The following is a 16,627-nucleotide window of genomic DNA, read 5'->3' on the forward strand; positions in this document are numbered from 1 at the left end:
TGCCTTCTTTTATGTCTTCTGTGTATGTGGGTCAAATCTCTGTGTCCCACTAGGTTTAGCGAATCTCTTCTCGCTTGCTGCTCGGTGCACGTCTGCCGCGGAGGCACATGTAGTTTACTAAGAGAATAACACGTAACACGACTCGCTCCGATGGGCTTCACGGCGTCTAAGAAAATAACTTCCAGATGGTGCTGGATGAAGGTGCACTCTGTTCTAAAGAGATTGCGGCAGGTTATGGCCCGGCATGCTCCTTCCACGACGGCAGACGTTATTAACAGTGCCGCACCTACGGCGAACGGGCAAGTTTATTAAAACGGGGCTTCCAGCTAACTGACACGGTTAAATTTGAGTGGAGTGCCGTCTGTCACCAGGTCTGCATGTTTTAACAACGCGTGCCAATAGTCACATATAACCGTAACATGCGTGTGCCTCGAGGTTCACCTGATGAGCAATAACGTTGTTTGCCAGACTGTTACAAAAGATTCAGGCCACACTTCCTCCTTTGGAGCTGCGGTCAATGTTTGAATGCGCATGACAAAAATCAAAAAGAATCTTTAAAAACTTTTGCTTTCAAACACTTGACATATGGCCATTATACCAATCGGCTCAGAGCCGTATTTGTATTTCAAAATGCTTCACACCCAGCTTTGTTAAAAGCGTATTAACTAGTTGACCCATGGAACACTAAAGCATCAGTGATGAGCATAGAAATCTACATTCTTACAGTAGATTTGGCCATGCTTATGCACATAAAGTTGAGGGATGTCTTTATAAAGTTTCCCCTCGGGAGTCAGTCTTCTTACCTCGCTAAGGCACTTTGCATTCTGCAGAAATATTCCTGAGTGCATATTCTCCAAAATCCTCCAGTGACCAGCATCTTACTGCTGCTCAGAGCTGCCTTGGATGCCTTGACACACACACACACACACACACACACACACACGCTCCAGCTCTCAGATAATAAAAGGGAGGGTATTCAAAGTCTAGTTCAAAGACATCCCCACGCATCAGTCAGAAGGAGGCCACTGGGGAAAAGCACCAGAAGGTAACGTGGAGACCAGAAGACTATGCTCCACACCCAGAAATCTTTATGAAAGCACTTCATGGATATCTCATGTTTTGACTGATACTTTTGCATTCCATGGTCCTCCATATTTATGTGAACGATTCTGCCTCAGGTTGTGTACCCTATGAAATGCCTTATTTCAACCAGCTTTGCTTTTTCAATATGGCATAATGTGAAAACTACGGGAGCTGAGCAGTCGAACTGATTGGTCACCTGCTACTTCAATAAAAATGCTCAATTTGAAAAACACATGTAATGGCTTAACTCAGTAATGGAATGCAACCCTGAAATCTCCTAAGGGGATATCATGCATTAAAGCTTGGACCTGGAGGTACTGCTCTTCTAAAATCACTGGCTGCGGTGTAGAGTAAGGTGATATCTTTGTAAATACTGGAAGAAAACAGTCCTGTATCAAATTGTAGAGACTACAAATAATGTTTTTTTTTGTCCTGGAGGAGCAGTACTGAATTGCCTTCAGAATAAATATTAATCCCCTCATAATCCAAGGATGATTCATTTATAAGTTAATTTCTATTCATCTGCCTTTCACCTGTTTTAATTGCCCCCCCTCCCCCTGCATTTCCTCCTCCTATTGAAAGGTGATATGATATGCAGCCCCTCCCCCCCTCTTCTCCTCAGGCAGCTGATTGGTCCTTCCCGCTTCCCTCTGCTCTCTCCAGTCTGATCCTTGTTCCCCTGTGCGGTTTGTGACATAGATTCTGTTGCACAAAATGTTCCGCTCTTCCCAACAACTCTCCAGCCTTTACTCTCCTTCCTGCGATTACTGTGAAAGCATCAGCAAATGGGAAAGCACCGCATGTCTTCAAGAGCTCCACAAAGCTCACTTCCCGGTTACGAAGGCATCCTGCTTTCGCCGTGATCGGGCGCGCGGAGAAATTTGCTGATGCTGCACACCATTGAACAACAGGAAAGCTGTCGTCCAGCTTCCAAAGGAGCAGCAACAAGTTCAGCGATTTACATTTTACGTCAAGCTAACGTGCTTTTGAATTTCCTGTCTTAGTGTATTCGATGCAGTGTAGGAAACTGCATTCAAGCTCCTGCTTTAGTATTCTGTTGTTGCTCACTACAAGGCAGTTAGCACACACTGTACCTTGCATGACGACATTATTTTACCACTGTGCAAGACCATTACACAATGGAGCGGTTCTCTATGGAAAGCAGTAACCACATTTGAGTCTGTACATGCCTGCTTCCCACTGTCATGCTTCTGTGTGAGCCTAGGATCTTTTTGATCAGTTTGCAATATTTTCATTCAAGGCTCGTTCATTGAATAAAATATTGGTGACTGTAGCCCTTTGTGGTTTACCCTGTTTTTTTTTCTGTTTTCTTCCTGGTAATCTCTCTCTCTCTCTCTGCTGGATTTTCTCTGCAGGGCAAATGGGCAAGTATTCTTTCATTGGTCTTTCATCCCTCGTTCTCGTTCCACCCCCTCCGTTCCTCGCATGTTTAACGCAACCCCTCCCTCCCCCATCTGACCTCCGACCTCCCACGCTCATGCCCGTTTTAGACCGCCGGGTCACTAACGAGCCGTCTTCATTTCTAATTGTGATGTCTCAGAGTTTTCTCTCTCTTTAGCACTGTGTCTAAGTATGGGACCCACCGCTTTAATGACCACCTTTGTGCCCAAATAGGCCAGAGGTTGTTAAGTCAGCATTTGAGCAGGAAAAAGAAAATCAGTTCATTTCCCACAGCTGGGGAGGAAATGACACCAATAATGATACAATTGGACATCCCAGTAAAAATGAGGTTTTCCACAAACCGAAAGGCAGCATATTTTCCTCAGGGCTGGAACGCTGAGCTGCTCACCTGTAGCAGTTACTAGAATTACTCGTACATGGTGGTCAACCCCACGTCCCTCAGTGGATGAATATGGGTGTGTGAGTTGCCAAATAAAAGCTCATCATATCTAAATAATTTTCCAGGAATTCCCCCTGGCTTCACCTTGGTTACATTCTGACATATTTAGTGTACATACGTTCGAACTAAAAATCATCTCAATAACAGCCAACGGGGCATTGAGATTATCTGATGTAATTTGGTCAAACCAAAACATTTTGAATATTATGTGCAATCTGTCAGAAAACTACTATAATTAGTAGAGAGAACACAATTTGAGAAAACTAAATGCTTTTTGTAAACATGTTAAAAATGCCCTCTTAAGAAGAGATGCTTTCCAAGTCATCTGGGTCGTTTGTTGAAACATTTCCTGAAAAGAAATTAAAAGGAAGGATGATTTGCAGATCTCGAGCACACAAACAACCATCTTTGTTAATCACAATGAAGAGATAGATTGGCACTCTTGTCATCGGTCACCGGCTCACTTTCCATTGTCTCTGTCAAAAGCAGTCAATATGGATGTATTGAACATGCCTCATTGTTTTTACCAGTTTTTGACACCATGCAGCCGGAGAACTTTGACGAGTACGGATACACCTTCATCGCGCCAAGGTGAGCGGGTGCTCTTCCTACCGGTATTCAAACGAGCGTGACCATGTGAATGTAATCTCAAGTTATCCCGTGCAAAGACATCCTTGGGCAACGGAATTCGTCATGGCCTAGCTCGCCTTGCTTAACTCACAGAGCGCTGCTTTGAGGTCCAGAGCATATCGGTCTGTATGTGGCGAATGCATGAGATGACTGAATTTTGAGAAATTAGTGGCTGTGGTAAATTACAAATATAGTATTTCTTTTCTTGTATGACTGGGAGACACCCTTATCCCAGGTAACTTAAACAGGTGACACACATGCTGACCAATTATTCAGCTGGTTGTTGACCAAAGCAGTTCAGGTTCAGTACTTCCCTCATGGGCACAGCCGCAGTGCCCCACCTGGGAATCAAACCCACAACCCCATCTCTGCAGCTCCTTAAAGCCACCATGCTGCACTGTAATCCAGGGCAGCAGTCACCCCCGTCCTGGTGGCTCTGCGGTCGCCAGCCAGAGTTTCCAGCTGCGGTCGGCTCTCCTAATATGCCGTGACACATTGGGGACTCTCAGAAAAAGGGCTTACTTGGAGTGGGGGGGGGGGGCGAACACCGCAGATCTCCCCCCTCCTAGTGATTACCCCTGACAGATTTACAACCCACGGTTCCGGGCACGTACAGCCTTTAAAGGCTTGCGAATTTAAGCTGTACCTCCCATCACCACATTCATCTGCCCCATCATTAGAGCGGACAGAGCCCGAGAGGGGGTTAGAACATAGTTTCGCTGTTTCCAGCATCTGAGTGAGCCTCTGCTCATTCGGTGGTATTGAAGGACAGTACAAAGTGCAGTAACTGTACATTACATTACTGTCATTTAGCAGATACTCTTTTCTAGAGTGGCTTACATATGTTACCATTTTTGCATGTTACCCATTTACACAGTTTGATATTTACTGAGGCAGTTCTGGGTTAAGTACCTTGCGCAAGGGTACAGCAGCAGTGTCCCAGTGAACCATCAAACCGGTAACCTTTTGGATACAAGTGTTCCTTGCCACTATGCTACACTCTTATTCCAATATGTAAATACGTATGCACTGTGTCCTAATGTTAGGCTAGTAAACTTGTTGTCAGAAGGGTTTTGATCAGAGATTTATGACGTCATCTCATTTCTGCAGGGAGTACTGCAAGGAGGTCAAGGTTAGAGAGAACAACACGGAGTTCCTGGAGGACTTCAACAACTTCCTCAACCAGAACACCCCCAACCACCCGAGCTGTGAGTGAGCTAGGCTTTGATCTGGAGGTACCCTCCCCAGGGTCTCCTCCGCCACCCCGCGTGCCACCTGTGTGTGTGTGTGTCTGGTTCTCGTCTCTCCCTGTGGTGTCTCGGCCTGGGGGGCCCGGCCGGCCCTTTCAAACAGCTGCTGTCCGCAGGCCCCCCTTTGATCCCGGTGGCGTCGCACGTCACCGGTGACATTTCACACAGGCACGGGTGTTAAGCGGGCAGTTGGGCGGTTGTACGGGGGGGTGTGCCGGCCTCGTGGCCGTCACACTCATGGACGCCGTATTTCACCTTTTTCACCGGCCCTTCCTGGTGTTCCAATTATGCCGTGTTTGTGAGAGAAAGCAGGACGCCCTGTGGTGACCGATCAGTTTGCCCGTCTGACACGTGGCCACTCCCCTGGGGGTCTCTTTTGCAGTTTTTTATTTGATGTCCTCATATTCAAGAATTGGAATTTTTCACATTCATGGGAAATCATTGGCAGGGATTTTCTATGTGATTTCAAGGGTGAATAAATTAGCTGACATTATCTCTTAACTAATTTCCACAAAGACACTACATGAAATTTCATTGAAAGTAGAATTCACAAAGAGGGGTTTGTTGGTGTCATAACACACATATGTGATCTGCACAATACACTGATTTTTACCTCAGACTTTTAAACTTGCAAACAAACTCCATGATCACAGTATCACCACATATTTTAATTCAATTAATTCAGTAATTTTGTTTTTGTCATTTGTTCATAAGCAGAAGCAGTCTTATGATTTTCTATGAAAAGTAAAACACATATAGAGCCCCCATTCTCTCTTTGGTATCAAAGTAATTTCTTGTTTCAGTGGTGAAAATATGAGAGCATCACTAGAGATCCACAGACAAGCTTTTGTTTGCAATATCTGTGCTTTGATACCTGAAATCATAGACCTGAAATTAAACCTAAATCAATGAGTCCACAGTTCTCTCATATTGAGCTCCGTTTCAAAGCTGTTCTACCTCCTAAAACTGAATGTCCACTCTCCCTTTCTGTGGGTAACCACCGAAAGTCTGGCAAGACAATTTACAATGAGTCACTTTATGGGATTGGTCTGAGGTAACATATTATCGTTTATTCTGGCCTGGCTCTTATTTCCAGGTGTTTTAAATAGACCTGTTGGAACTAAGAGCCAGATGTTGCCTACATTGGTTACCACAAAGACTGATAGGCATCAATCAATCAGTCACTTCAGAATCTGAGTGCAGTTTGCATCTACAGATCTTCAGGGTTTGTATTTACAAATCTTGCAGTGTTGTAAATGCAATCAATAATCAGTTTGTCATGACTTATGTAGCAGGTCACATGGATTATGGAGATACCTGCTCTGTCTTCTGTTCATACCACACGATGGTGTGTAGACTGTGCTAGAACAGAGACTAAACAGTTTAGGCGCATAGGCTATTCTGATAAAAGAGAGGTCTATTTTACTGAGATATATTGATTTTTGTTATCCAGCAGACAAATGCAATGTCTTTATTTTGAAGACTAAAGAGCATTAAATAAATGTTGGAAAAGAAATAAACTTCCGTGCTTAGTCCTTTCCATGAAAAGATCTTTCTTTTTAAAAAAAAAATCTAGAGGCTTCTAGAAAAATCTAGAAGCTTCAGTTCAGCGCAAGTAAAGATTTTCAAAGGTTGGAATGGCAGGCTAATCCGGTGGTTCTTGTCTTGCAGGCAATGTCTCTCTGGTGAACAGACTTCTGCTGGATGCCAGTCTGACCGCTGAGCTGGTGAAGCTGTGGAGGGATCACGCACCGTGAGTCCTGCTCCCTGCACATTCTGTGACCGCCGTATGGCTCTTTCTCCAACCATAAGCAACGAGAGCTTGCCAGTGGTAGTTATATCTTACAGACAGGGACATTTTCTTATTTTACTTGACTGTCGTCACTTCTTTCTTTTGAATAAGTTGACGTTAAACCGTCCAACGTTAAACCGTCTGGGAAAAGCAAGTCTCTGAGAAAAATTACAACAATGTGTGTGTTTTTTTTTTCAGTTACATGTAGAAGTGTGTTTTGAGACAGGGTGTCAGAAAACATGTTGTTGAGATTTATCTAATCGCTGCTCCTGTCAGGGTGTGTTGAAATCGATTTTAAAAAGCATTTAGTGTAATTCCTATGACAAGGGTGCAAACTCTGGAGGCATTGATTTTTCATGCTGATGGAAAGCACCTTTTCTTTGAGAGAAGCGCTCAGAGACAGATGCTTGAGCACCCCACTGGAAAGAAGCCCTGAAGACACTATAGCAGAGATTACCGCTAACCGCGCCGCGCCGATTAGCGCATGTGTTCTTCTGTATCGTAGGAGCGGAGTGGTCGCCAGGTTCGTTGCCACGGATGGAGGAATCACAAGGGTTTACCCAAAAAGGTACGGTAACACCAAAAAAAAAAGGTTACGGTTGTGACCGTTGTAGCAGTGCTGTATGTGCATGATGGTGCTGCTTAGGCCATGGACAGTGATATTTTGTGGCTATTTCTGTGTTGGCACATGCCAAGGGAAACTGCTACAGAGCCTTCATTGCCAGTATGACTTAGGTGAATTTGGATCTTGAGGAGGCCCGCCCCTTCTCTCTGTCCTTCTGCCTCTCAGACGTCCTCTCTCTCTCTCTATCCCACTGTTCACACCTCCACTCTCCTACCCCCCCCAGTCTATTCTCCCTCTCTGTGCTGTCTGCTGTTCTTATTTTCTGTGCCCCAGTTCCTTTTGAATTCTCTACTTCCAGTCTCAAGCACGGCACTGGCGTATTTGAACGAATTGTCCTTTTCTCCCTCCCCATACTTACCTGTGCCTACCGCTTTACCTCTCTCCCTCTCTCCCCCTCTCTCTCGTTCTCTCTCCCCCCCCCCACATCTTTCGTTGGGTTCCCCTGCCCGGGCTGTATCGCTGTCTGGGGACGCGCTGTAGCACTTGCCGGTCGTAAAATGGCGCGTGCGTGGAGGCCCCCGGCGCAGCTGGAACACATCAAGGCGTCGCACTCCAGTGGAGACGTGTAGAATTACCTGTCACTTTACTGCCGGTCCCCCATTTTCAGGGCTAATGGAAGTACAAGCGCTCGGCACTGCCGTTTGTACAACAATGGGCGTCGGCGCCGTCACCAGTGAAATGGCAGCACGACTGTGTGCGTGATTTCTTCAGGATCTTTCCCCTGGCGTCAGGAGCTGACAGTTCTCTCTTCAGCACCGTTTCGATTTTAAAACTTCGAAACAGCCATCTCTAACTTTGCTCCCTTTATATTGAACTTGTGTCACGTTCACGGTATTTGAATGTTCTTCAGTAGTTTAGCAAGAGGAGTGGACGCGGTCTCCATCAGGTTTCTCAGCTCTCTTTAAACAACCAGCAGCCTCCAAACCTGGAGGGGTGGTTAAATTGGTTGCTCTGAGGCGGGCTTAGCTGAATGAAGTATGAGAAGTTTCGAGCAGGAAAAGCACCTACTGGATCTGGGCCCTCCAGGACTGGGTATCCCTGGTGTCTTCTGTTAACAGGTTAAACCCATGCAGCTGCTGCAATTAGGATGTCACTCTGGAATGCAATGCATGGCATGCTAGGCGTTTAAGCCTCTGACCCTTTGTTTGATTCGGCTCCATCGGCACGGGGCTTTTATTTGCTGCCCGAGGTTTGCTTGGCACCCACAGTAACGGCTGTGACCCACCCCAAGCACCGCGGACAGGCTGGCTGTAATTCTCCATCATTCCTTCCAGCGCCGGCGAGGACTGGACCGAGAACGCGGAGACGTACGAGTCCAGCTTCTACAAGAGGAGCCTGGACAACGACAAGTACATCTTCACGGCGCCGTTGTTCTACAACAGTAAGCTGTCTTATGGGTCCCCTGCGTTCCACTGTGTATGCTATCTTGTCTGTAGTCACCACAGTTTCAAACCTGCTTTTCTCACAGTTAATCCACTACAGAGTGCATCTCCATCTTAAGCCAGAGGAGGATACAGGTATCCAAACCACAGCTGTTATCGTAGCCAACACTTGCAGATGCCTGTTTAGGGTTACAGCCTTCTGAGATCAGCTATCCCAGGATGCAGCTGTTGCGGAATGTTTCGGGGCGTCCTTCACAAACAGCACTCCCCTCTCTCTCTGTCCTTCCCCCCCAGAGAGTGGGGATGCTGTTGCGGAGTCGGGCATCTTGGTCAGCCGAGCGGTGGACCTCAACATCGACGGCGTGAAGCTGAAGCCAGCCGGTAAGGGCGCGTACATCAGGCAAACGCCCGAACTCCCAGCTTCCACGCGATTCAGAGAGCTCTGTGTTTCATTCTTAGGTTTTGTAACAGTGTAATTCACTCGTCAGAGTTTGTTGCCAGAGCAGTGTCACTCACAAAGCACACACAGGCAGCATTGCGGGCTATCCATAATCGCAGAGGTGAACATCTCCAAACTAATCCTTCTCTTGCAGTGGTTGGTGTGAAGCTCAGTGTCAGTGACTGGATGGTCAGCTTCATCAACGCCACAATGAAGCTGAACGTAAGAGAAGGCGTTTGGTCTGAAATTTATCAGAATTATGTGTACATTTCTCAAAAGTGAGTCCTCTGTCCCACCAGGCTGGAGGGCACTGACAGCTTTCTCACTTTGTCTTTTGCAGTGTAAGGACGAGATCTGTGGTTGCCTGAGAAACGATAAGGTATGGTAAGGTTTTTTACGTTACATTACCACTCAAAAGTTTGGACACACTTTTCTTTCTTCTTCTTTTTTTTTACTGTTTTCCACATTTTAGAATAATAGTAAACACACCAAAACTATAAAAAAACACAAACGGCATTATTGCAGTGACCAAAACGTGTTATAAACAAATCAAAACTTACCTTCAAAATAGCCATAAATGTTTTTTTAAATGATTTTTTTTTGGAGAAGAAATTCATGCATAGGCATCAACTTCACTGTTTGTATTTGTCTATGGAACAAATTTCAAGCATTGAAGTCTTTAGATCAAAAAATCTTAATCAGGTGTGTCCACACTTTTGACTGGTACTGTATATGCAAATCAAATGAGATGCCCCCTAATACGCGCACACACACACGCACACACACACACACACTCAAACGACATTGTTCTCTTTTTCCGTTGCAGCACGTCGACTGCGTCATACTGGACGACGGCGGCTTCATCTTGATGTCCAATCAGGACGAGTACATCTTTCAGGTGACCCTCCGTCGCGGTGTCGTAACTCTAAACGTCCCTGGTTTCCCACAGATGCAGGGAGCTGAACCAATGTTTTTCGTCAGCGCCACTAAAAGGGAATAATTACAGGTGGCTCATGCACACTTGAGAGGGAAATATATCATCGCCTTAACGCTCGACAGAGTTATGAAAACACGAGACCGGAGCACGCTCTGAAACAAGATCTCCCCTAAATCATTTCCTAAAAGGACGGAGAGCAGATGCTGGCTGAGAACCTCAACGCCACCGGCAGCTTCCCCGGCTGCTGGTTTAATATCTGCATTATTGCACAGTGAAAAAGGACCTTCACAGTTTATTAGAGGCGGGGGTTTTGTGGAATCGGGTTTCTCCATACAGAGCGGGTCTGCAGGCTCTCCGCAGAGCGGTGAGGAGATCTCATTTCCGCGTGCCGCCGACACGTTGCGCCTGAGAGCTGGAGTTTAGGCAGCCTGCTCCTTTTGAACGGTTTTTGTGTGTTTCAGACATTTACATGGGTGCAAAACACACCTTTGCATGTGTTTATCGAATCTGTTGCTTTATGAGAAGGAGATACACAAATATCAAATATGTATATACAAATGTGTTTATATATATATTATATATATGTACACAGTACCAGTCAAAAGTTTGGACACATGATTAAGATAATGGGAAACATGCATTCAAAGACATTTTGATCTAAAGACTTAAGTGCTTGAAATTTGTTTTTTAGGCATTAAGGACACTGTTTATATTTGTCTATATATGAATTTCTTAAAAAAAGAAATGGCCTTTTTTTTTAAAAAAAAATGGCTACTTTGGAGAATCTGAAATGTAAGATAGTTTTGTTTGATACTGTTTTTGGTCACAGCATAATTCCCTTTGTGTTATTTTATAGTTTTGATGTCTTTGCTATTATTCTAAAATGTGGAAAATCGGAAAAATAAAGAATAAAAGTTCTGTCCAAACACATAGATATAATATTTAAGGTGGAAATTTCCAAGTGAATATTGGTGCTATAATTTTGAGGGACACCCATGAAACGCTCAGTGAAGCATGACCTTTCTCCCCGTCGCTGCGTAGATTGGCCAGTTCTTCGGCGAGGTCGACCCCGTCCTGATGCGGAGCCTTGTGGAAGTTTCGCTCTACTCCTTCAACAAGACGTACGACTACCAGTCGGTGTGTGACCCCGAGCGTGAGAGCAAGGCGGCAGCGGGCATGCGTTCTGTCTACATCGTGAGTACCCGCCCCTCGGATCCCCCTGATCCTGATCTCAAATTTGATCTCGATCCCAATCGTAATCCTAATCCTAATCCTAATCCTAATCCTAATCCTAATCCTATTCCTATTCCTAGTCCTAATCCTAATCCTAATCCCAATCCCAATTCCAATTTTGCCAACATTAACCAAAGCAAAGTGCATTCACCTAATTCAGATTGGGCCCCAGGTGGCCCAATGTTCAGTGTAGATCCTGTTAGAGCTCCAGATTTAGGTGTTGCAGTGCTCTTGCATTTAATTTCTGCAGGGTTTTATTTTGTACTAATAAAGTATATGAAGATAATTTACATTGAATGGCATAACAAAATGTGTTCCTTTAATGTGTCCTGTAGTGCATAGACTGTCTTGTATTTTTGATTTAGTTTTGCATTGATTGTCCATGAAAATCAGGGAGTTTGAGAGCCTGTGTAGAACAGAATGCATTCCGGGTTAAAAAGTAAACACATTGTTTCGCATGTTGTATCACTGAAACTCAGGAGGGCATTTCTGTCTGTCAAATCTCTGAGAACGTGCATTTGTGTTGTCTCTGTCCCGTCCGCAGCCCACGATAGCAGACATCCTTCAATTAGGCTGGTGGGCCTCCGCGGCCACCTGGTGAGTACCGCGGTAACGAGAGACCGCCCGCTTTTGCTTTTCGCCTGAGCCTCATCTTACTGGAATCACACCAATCAAAAAGGCTGCGCCTGACAGCAAACGCCAAGTATCCATATCCCAGGGCAGAGGGGAAGAGAGCTGCACGTCTTGTAACGCTCTTTGATGGTGACGATTAAACCGGTGGTGTCATTTGCCGTGGAGTGTTGAAAAGAGACACGGTTCTATGGGTCACGGGGGACAGCTGTCCAGCTATGAGGGAGACTGGCAGGCTGCCCCACATTCCCACTTTGAAAGCAGAGATAAGAGACAACCAACTTCCTGTAATGAAAAGGCTGGCATCCTGTCTTCGGTTTAATGACCGTGGTTACAAGTACGAACACTTTCCAACTAGGGTTTGGCAGGTTTATTATAATGTGCGTGTGTGTGTGCGTGCGTGCGCGAGAGCACGTTTTCTTCACGAATATATCATATTAACCCTCTATATTTGTGAATGTAGACACTCAACAGCGCGACTCTGAAGGAAATTGTTCGATGTATTCATTTTGTTTTATTGTTTCACGCTCTGTGGTCTCACACTAAGGTAACACCGGCTTCGCTTTCTTCTCCAGGTCGATACTGCAGCAGTTCATTCTTAGCCTTGCATTCCCCTCTTTCCTGGACGCAGGTGAGTTTCGGGGCTGTCTAAGAGGGAACGCAGAGAACCGGAATGGTTCCTTATGCTGTTTCGGTACCAGGCTTTCCAGCTGGCTGTTCGCCTTTTTACATTGTCATATAACAAAACTGGCTGATATGTTTTAAATCGGATCAGATAAGATAGTTTTATGCAAAACAGCATTGATCGCATATGCAGTACCAGCCGAAAGTTTGGACCACACCTGATTAAGATAACAGGAAGCATGCATTCAAAGACGTTTGGATCTAAAGACTTATGTTTAAATGGTTGAAATTTGTTCCATAGACAAACATAAATAGCGGAGTTGATGCGGATGTATGAATTTCTTTTTAATTTAAACAAAATATTTTTTGGCTATTTTGAAGAATCTAAAATTGATTTGTTTATAACGCTTTTCTGGGCACTGCATAATTCTATGTTATTTCATAGTTTTGATGTCTTTGTTAAAAATAAAGAAAGTGTGTCCAAACTTTTGACTGGTACTGTATGTATATTAACTGACTATTTGACGTATCATTTTGGACCAGCTTTGATTAATGGCTGCGTGTTTTAGCTTTAAGGGGAGTCAGACTTTCTGATTTGGAGCTGACATGCTCGTTTGAAAAGTGATTTATGTTGTTTACACTGGCTAGATATTTCCCCTGAGGACTTTATGGAGTGGTTTCAACTCAAACATACATATGTCCAGTTTTTTTGCTCCACCGCTGTTGTATAAATTAAACATGGATTAGGTCTTTCAGGAAGCATCCTATTTCTATCAGAGGCCCGCAATGCGGCTTTAATGTCGAAGTTTTGGTTTTGTATGGAAATGCTTCAGCATATGGTATGGCTTAAGCTCCTTGCTACGCATCACTGTTGTCATTGGATTCTCATCAGATTCCTTTCATCCACATTTTTTTAACTTGTTTGAGGTAGAAGCTGCACATAAGTGCTGATCTAGGACCAGATTCCCCAACCGTAATTCTGACCCTAACCATTATAAGATGAATAACAAAACTGGTCTTAGATCAGTGTTCATGGGCAACCTCTCTTTGGAGCTTGCCACTTAGGGGCTGTAAAATGTGGTACAAGATTGTCGTGCCCAACCAACACTTTCCCCGGAGTTCATTTAAAAATGAACTTAAAAACTTGATTCTTCTTCTGCCAGAACTCTTTTCAGACTGCAGTTAGATGTGCATGCTGGCTGGTAGTAAAGTGCGAAAGTGCTGAGAGTTGCTCAGAGAAGCTCAGAGAACAGTTCCAAGTTCCTTCTAAGGTGTGTTTTATTTTGAGTGCCCTTTTCAGCACTGTTCTTCCTTAGTGCAGTGGGAATATGATGTCTCCATTTTCCAGAATTGCTGACTGTGTGTGTGTGTGTGTGTGCGTGCGTGCGTGTGTGTGTTTGTGTTTGGGTGTATGTGTCTGTGTGTGCGCACACATGTGTGTCTGTGTATGCATGTGTGCGTGTGTGGTGTGTGTCTGCGTATCTGTGTGTGCACATGTGTGCATCCGTGCATGCATGTGTGTGTGCGCATGTGTACGTATGCGCGCGTGTGTGTGTGTGTATATTTTTCAGCTATGGAAGTGGAGGAGGAGCTCTCCGAGGTGCTCTCCAAGGAGAGCTGCATCACCGAGCAGACGCAGTACTTTTTCGAGGACAACAACCCTTCCTTCGCGGGAGTGCTGGACTGTGGGACATGCTCCAGGTCAGAGAGCCTACACGCAAACCCCAGAACCGTGGACACGGAGGCACGGGCCCGTCCGAGAGGGAACGGGGCTGTCCGATACCAGTATACCGGTGCGGTACTATCCAGGAGGGAGGCGTCTCTGCTGTCAGTCAGCCCCTGTTCTCATGTGACAGCGTGACTTTCAGGGGTCAAACACGCGATTTATCCGGGGTGGGGTGTCAGTCCGCGGCGTTGGTGCGAGAGCGTTTCTTCTCTCTTATGCTTCCTGCATAATAGCTCATCCCGGTCCGTCGGGTTCCACAGGGGCTGGCGTGGAACCGGATCCCTTTCCCGGCCTTCAGAGGCGGCGCACGCCGACATCTCGACCCGAGCGCAGTTCGCCTCGATCTGTCGCAAACCCCCAAAAGCAGACGTGTATCCACCTAGTGCCTAAAGAGGCTGTAAATTTTGCATGCCACAGAATTTATTCAAGGCAGCTAAAAGGGCAGCCCTCAGGGGATTACAAGTATGGCACTTTTAAGGTCCCCACACGCAAACGCGAGTCTGCTGCATGTCTGTCTTCCACATTAACAGCTTTAGACTTTAACAACCGCCTTAAAGGAACTTCCAATTCGAAGCCTGTGGAGCACTTGCTTAGATGTTAGTATACCCAGCTTCACACAGGGCCTGCACATATCTGAAGTGCACTGGTCTTTACAATAAGTGAAGCGTGTTATTTAATAAGACACTTGGTTTATTGTCTGGCATTAACTGTTCACGTTCATAGCAGTGGTGTGAAAAAGTATTTTTCCCCTTCTTGATATTCTCTATTATTGCCTATTTGGAGCACTGAATGGTTTCAGATTTTCAAACAACATGTAATGTTGCACAAAAGCAACCTGGGTAAACACAAAATGCAGTATTTTAATGTTTATTTTGTTCCATTTTGTTCACCCCCGTAAAAAAAGTAAATGCCCCCTTAAACCTAAATATCTTGTTGGACCACCCCTAGCAGCAATAACTGCAACTAAACACTTCCTATAATTTGATATGAGCCTTGCACCTCTCTGTGGAGGAATCTTGGCCCACTCGTCTTTGCAGAACTGCTTTATCTCTGACAGATTGGTAGGTCTTCAAGCATGAACTGCTCTTTTCAGGTCCTGCTACATAATCTCTATTGGAGTCAAGTCAGGACTTTAACTAGATTATTCCAAAACTTAATTTTGCTCATTTTTAGCCATTCAGATGTGGACTTGCTTCTGTGTTTTGTCCTGCTGCATCACACAGTTACAGCTCATGCGCAGATGGTTGGACATTCTCATTAAGAATTGTCTGGTACATAGCAGAATTCATGCTTCCTCTAATGATAGCAAGGTCCCAAGGCAGCAAAACATCCCCATACTGTCATACTGCCACCGCCATGTTTCAGTGTGGGTATGACGTTCTTACAGTGGAATGCTGTATTCGCCTTACACCAGACATAGGAAGACTTGCACCCTCCGAATTGTCCACAGAATATTATCCCAAAATTCTTGGGGATCATCCAGGTGCTTTTTAGTAAATGTGAGGCGAGCTTTGATGTTTTTCTTGGTGCATAGTGGTTTCTGCCTTGCTAATCTTCCATTAAGCTCATTTTCGCACAGTCTCTTTCTTATTGTTGAGTCACGAACACTGACCTTAGCAGGTGCTAGAGAGTCCTGCAGTTCTGTGGATGTTTTTCTGGGATTTTGAGACTTCCTGGATGACGTGGCACTGTGTCCTCTCTAGCCTTTTAGCAAGTCGGGCTCTCCTCGGAATATTCACCACTACTCCAAGTCTTCTCCTTTTGGGGGTAATAGCTCACACTGTGGTTCCGTTGAGAACCTTAGAAATAGCTTTGTAACCCTTACTAGACTGATATATCTGAACAACTTGGCATTGTGTGTGTGCCTGTAGAAGCTTTGTGGTGACTACTTCTCTGATGGTAAGGTTCAATATATATGCCATTTAAACTCAACAGGACTGGTTGCGATCAAGCCTGGCTGTGTTCAGTTACCTGAATCTAAACTAAACTAAAATCAACTAAAATGTTGTTTATTTGTTTCAAAACTAAAGGGCAATTACTTTTGCACAGGGGCAATATGGGTAATTGTGACTTTTTCTATTAAATGAATGAAATAATGATTTAAAAACTATATTTTGTGTTTTCCCCAGTTTCCCCTGTCTAATATTAAATTTTATTTGATGACATGAAACCATCTAGGGAGAGAAACATGCAATAAAAGAGGAAATCAGGAAGGGGGCACATACTTTTTCACACCACTTTATATCAGTCAGAACCAGTCAAAATGTAAGATGTTTAACAGGTTGCCCTAATGACCCGCTCATGATAACCTACTTCAAGTGGATGTGCATAGATAAAGAGATTTTAGGGTGTCTGACAGAATTTTTGGGGAAGACTCCATTTTATTTACTGTTTTAGTAACTTACCGTACCGTAG

The 16,627-nt window shown here is 44.8% G+C and overlaps 1 protein-coding gene across 2 annotated transcripts in view; it reads left to right on the plus strand.

Moving 5' to 3' along the window:
* The window catches only part of LOC118771794 (voltage-dependent calcium channel subunit alpha-2/delta-1-like), a 157,054-nt gene that overhangs the window by 133,356 nt on the left and 7,071 nt on the right, over positions 1 to 16,627 (plus strand). For both annotated transcript variants that reach the window (XM_036519832.1, XM_036519834.1), the window contains 14 exons: positions 2,460 to 2,468; positions 3,475 to 3,535; positions 4,685 to 4,782; positions 6,496 to 6,577; positions 7,122 to 7,184; positions 8,516 to 8,622; positions 8,918 to 9,004; positions 9,217 to 9,284; positions 9,403 to 9,441; positions 9,889 to 9,960; positions 11,041 to 11,193; positions 11,777 to 11,829; positions 12,438 to 12,493; positions 14,058 to 14,187. In XM_036519832.1, the coding sequence (XP_036375725.1) occupies positions 2,460 to 2,468; positions 3,475 to 3,535; positions 4,685 to 4,782; positions 6,496 to 6,577; positions 7,122 to 7,184; positions 8,516 to 8,622; positions 8,918 to 9,004; positions 9,217 to 9,284; positions 9,403 to 9,441; positions 9,889 to 9,960; positions 11,041 to 11,193; positions 11,777 to 11,829; positions 12,438 to 12,493; positions 14,058 to 14,187 (1,078 nt within the window). The remainder of the gene's footprint in view (positions 1 to 2,459; positions 2,469 to 3,474; positions 3,536 to 4,684; positions 4,783 to 6,495; positions 6,578 to 7,121; positions 7,185 to 8,515; positions 8,623 to 8,917; positions 9,005 to 9,216; positions 9,285 to 9,402; positions 9,442 to 9,888; positions 9,961 to 11,040; positions 11,194 to 11,776; positions 11,830 to 12,437; positions 12,494 to 14,057; positions 14,188 to 16,627) is intronic.

Source organism: Megalops cyprinoides, chromosome 25, assembly GCF_013368585.1.
Source record: "Megalops cyprinoides isolate fMegCyp1 chromosome 25, fMegCyp1.pri, whole genome shotgun sequence".
NCBI classification, from domain to species: Eukaryota; Metazoa; Chordata; class Actinopteri; order Elopiformes; family Megalopidae; genus Megalops; species Megalops cyprinoides.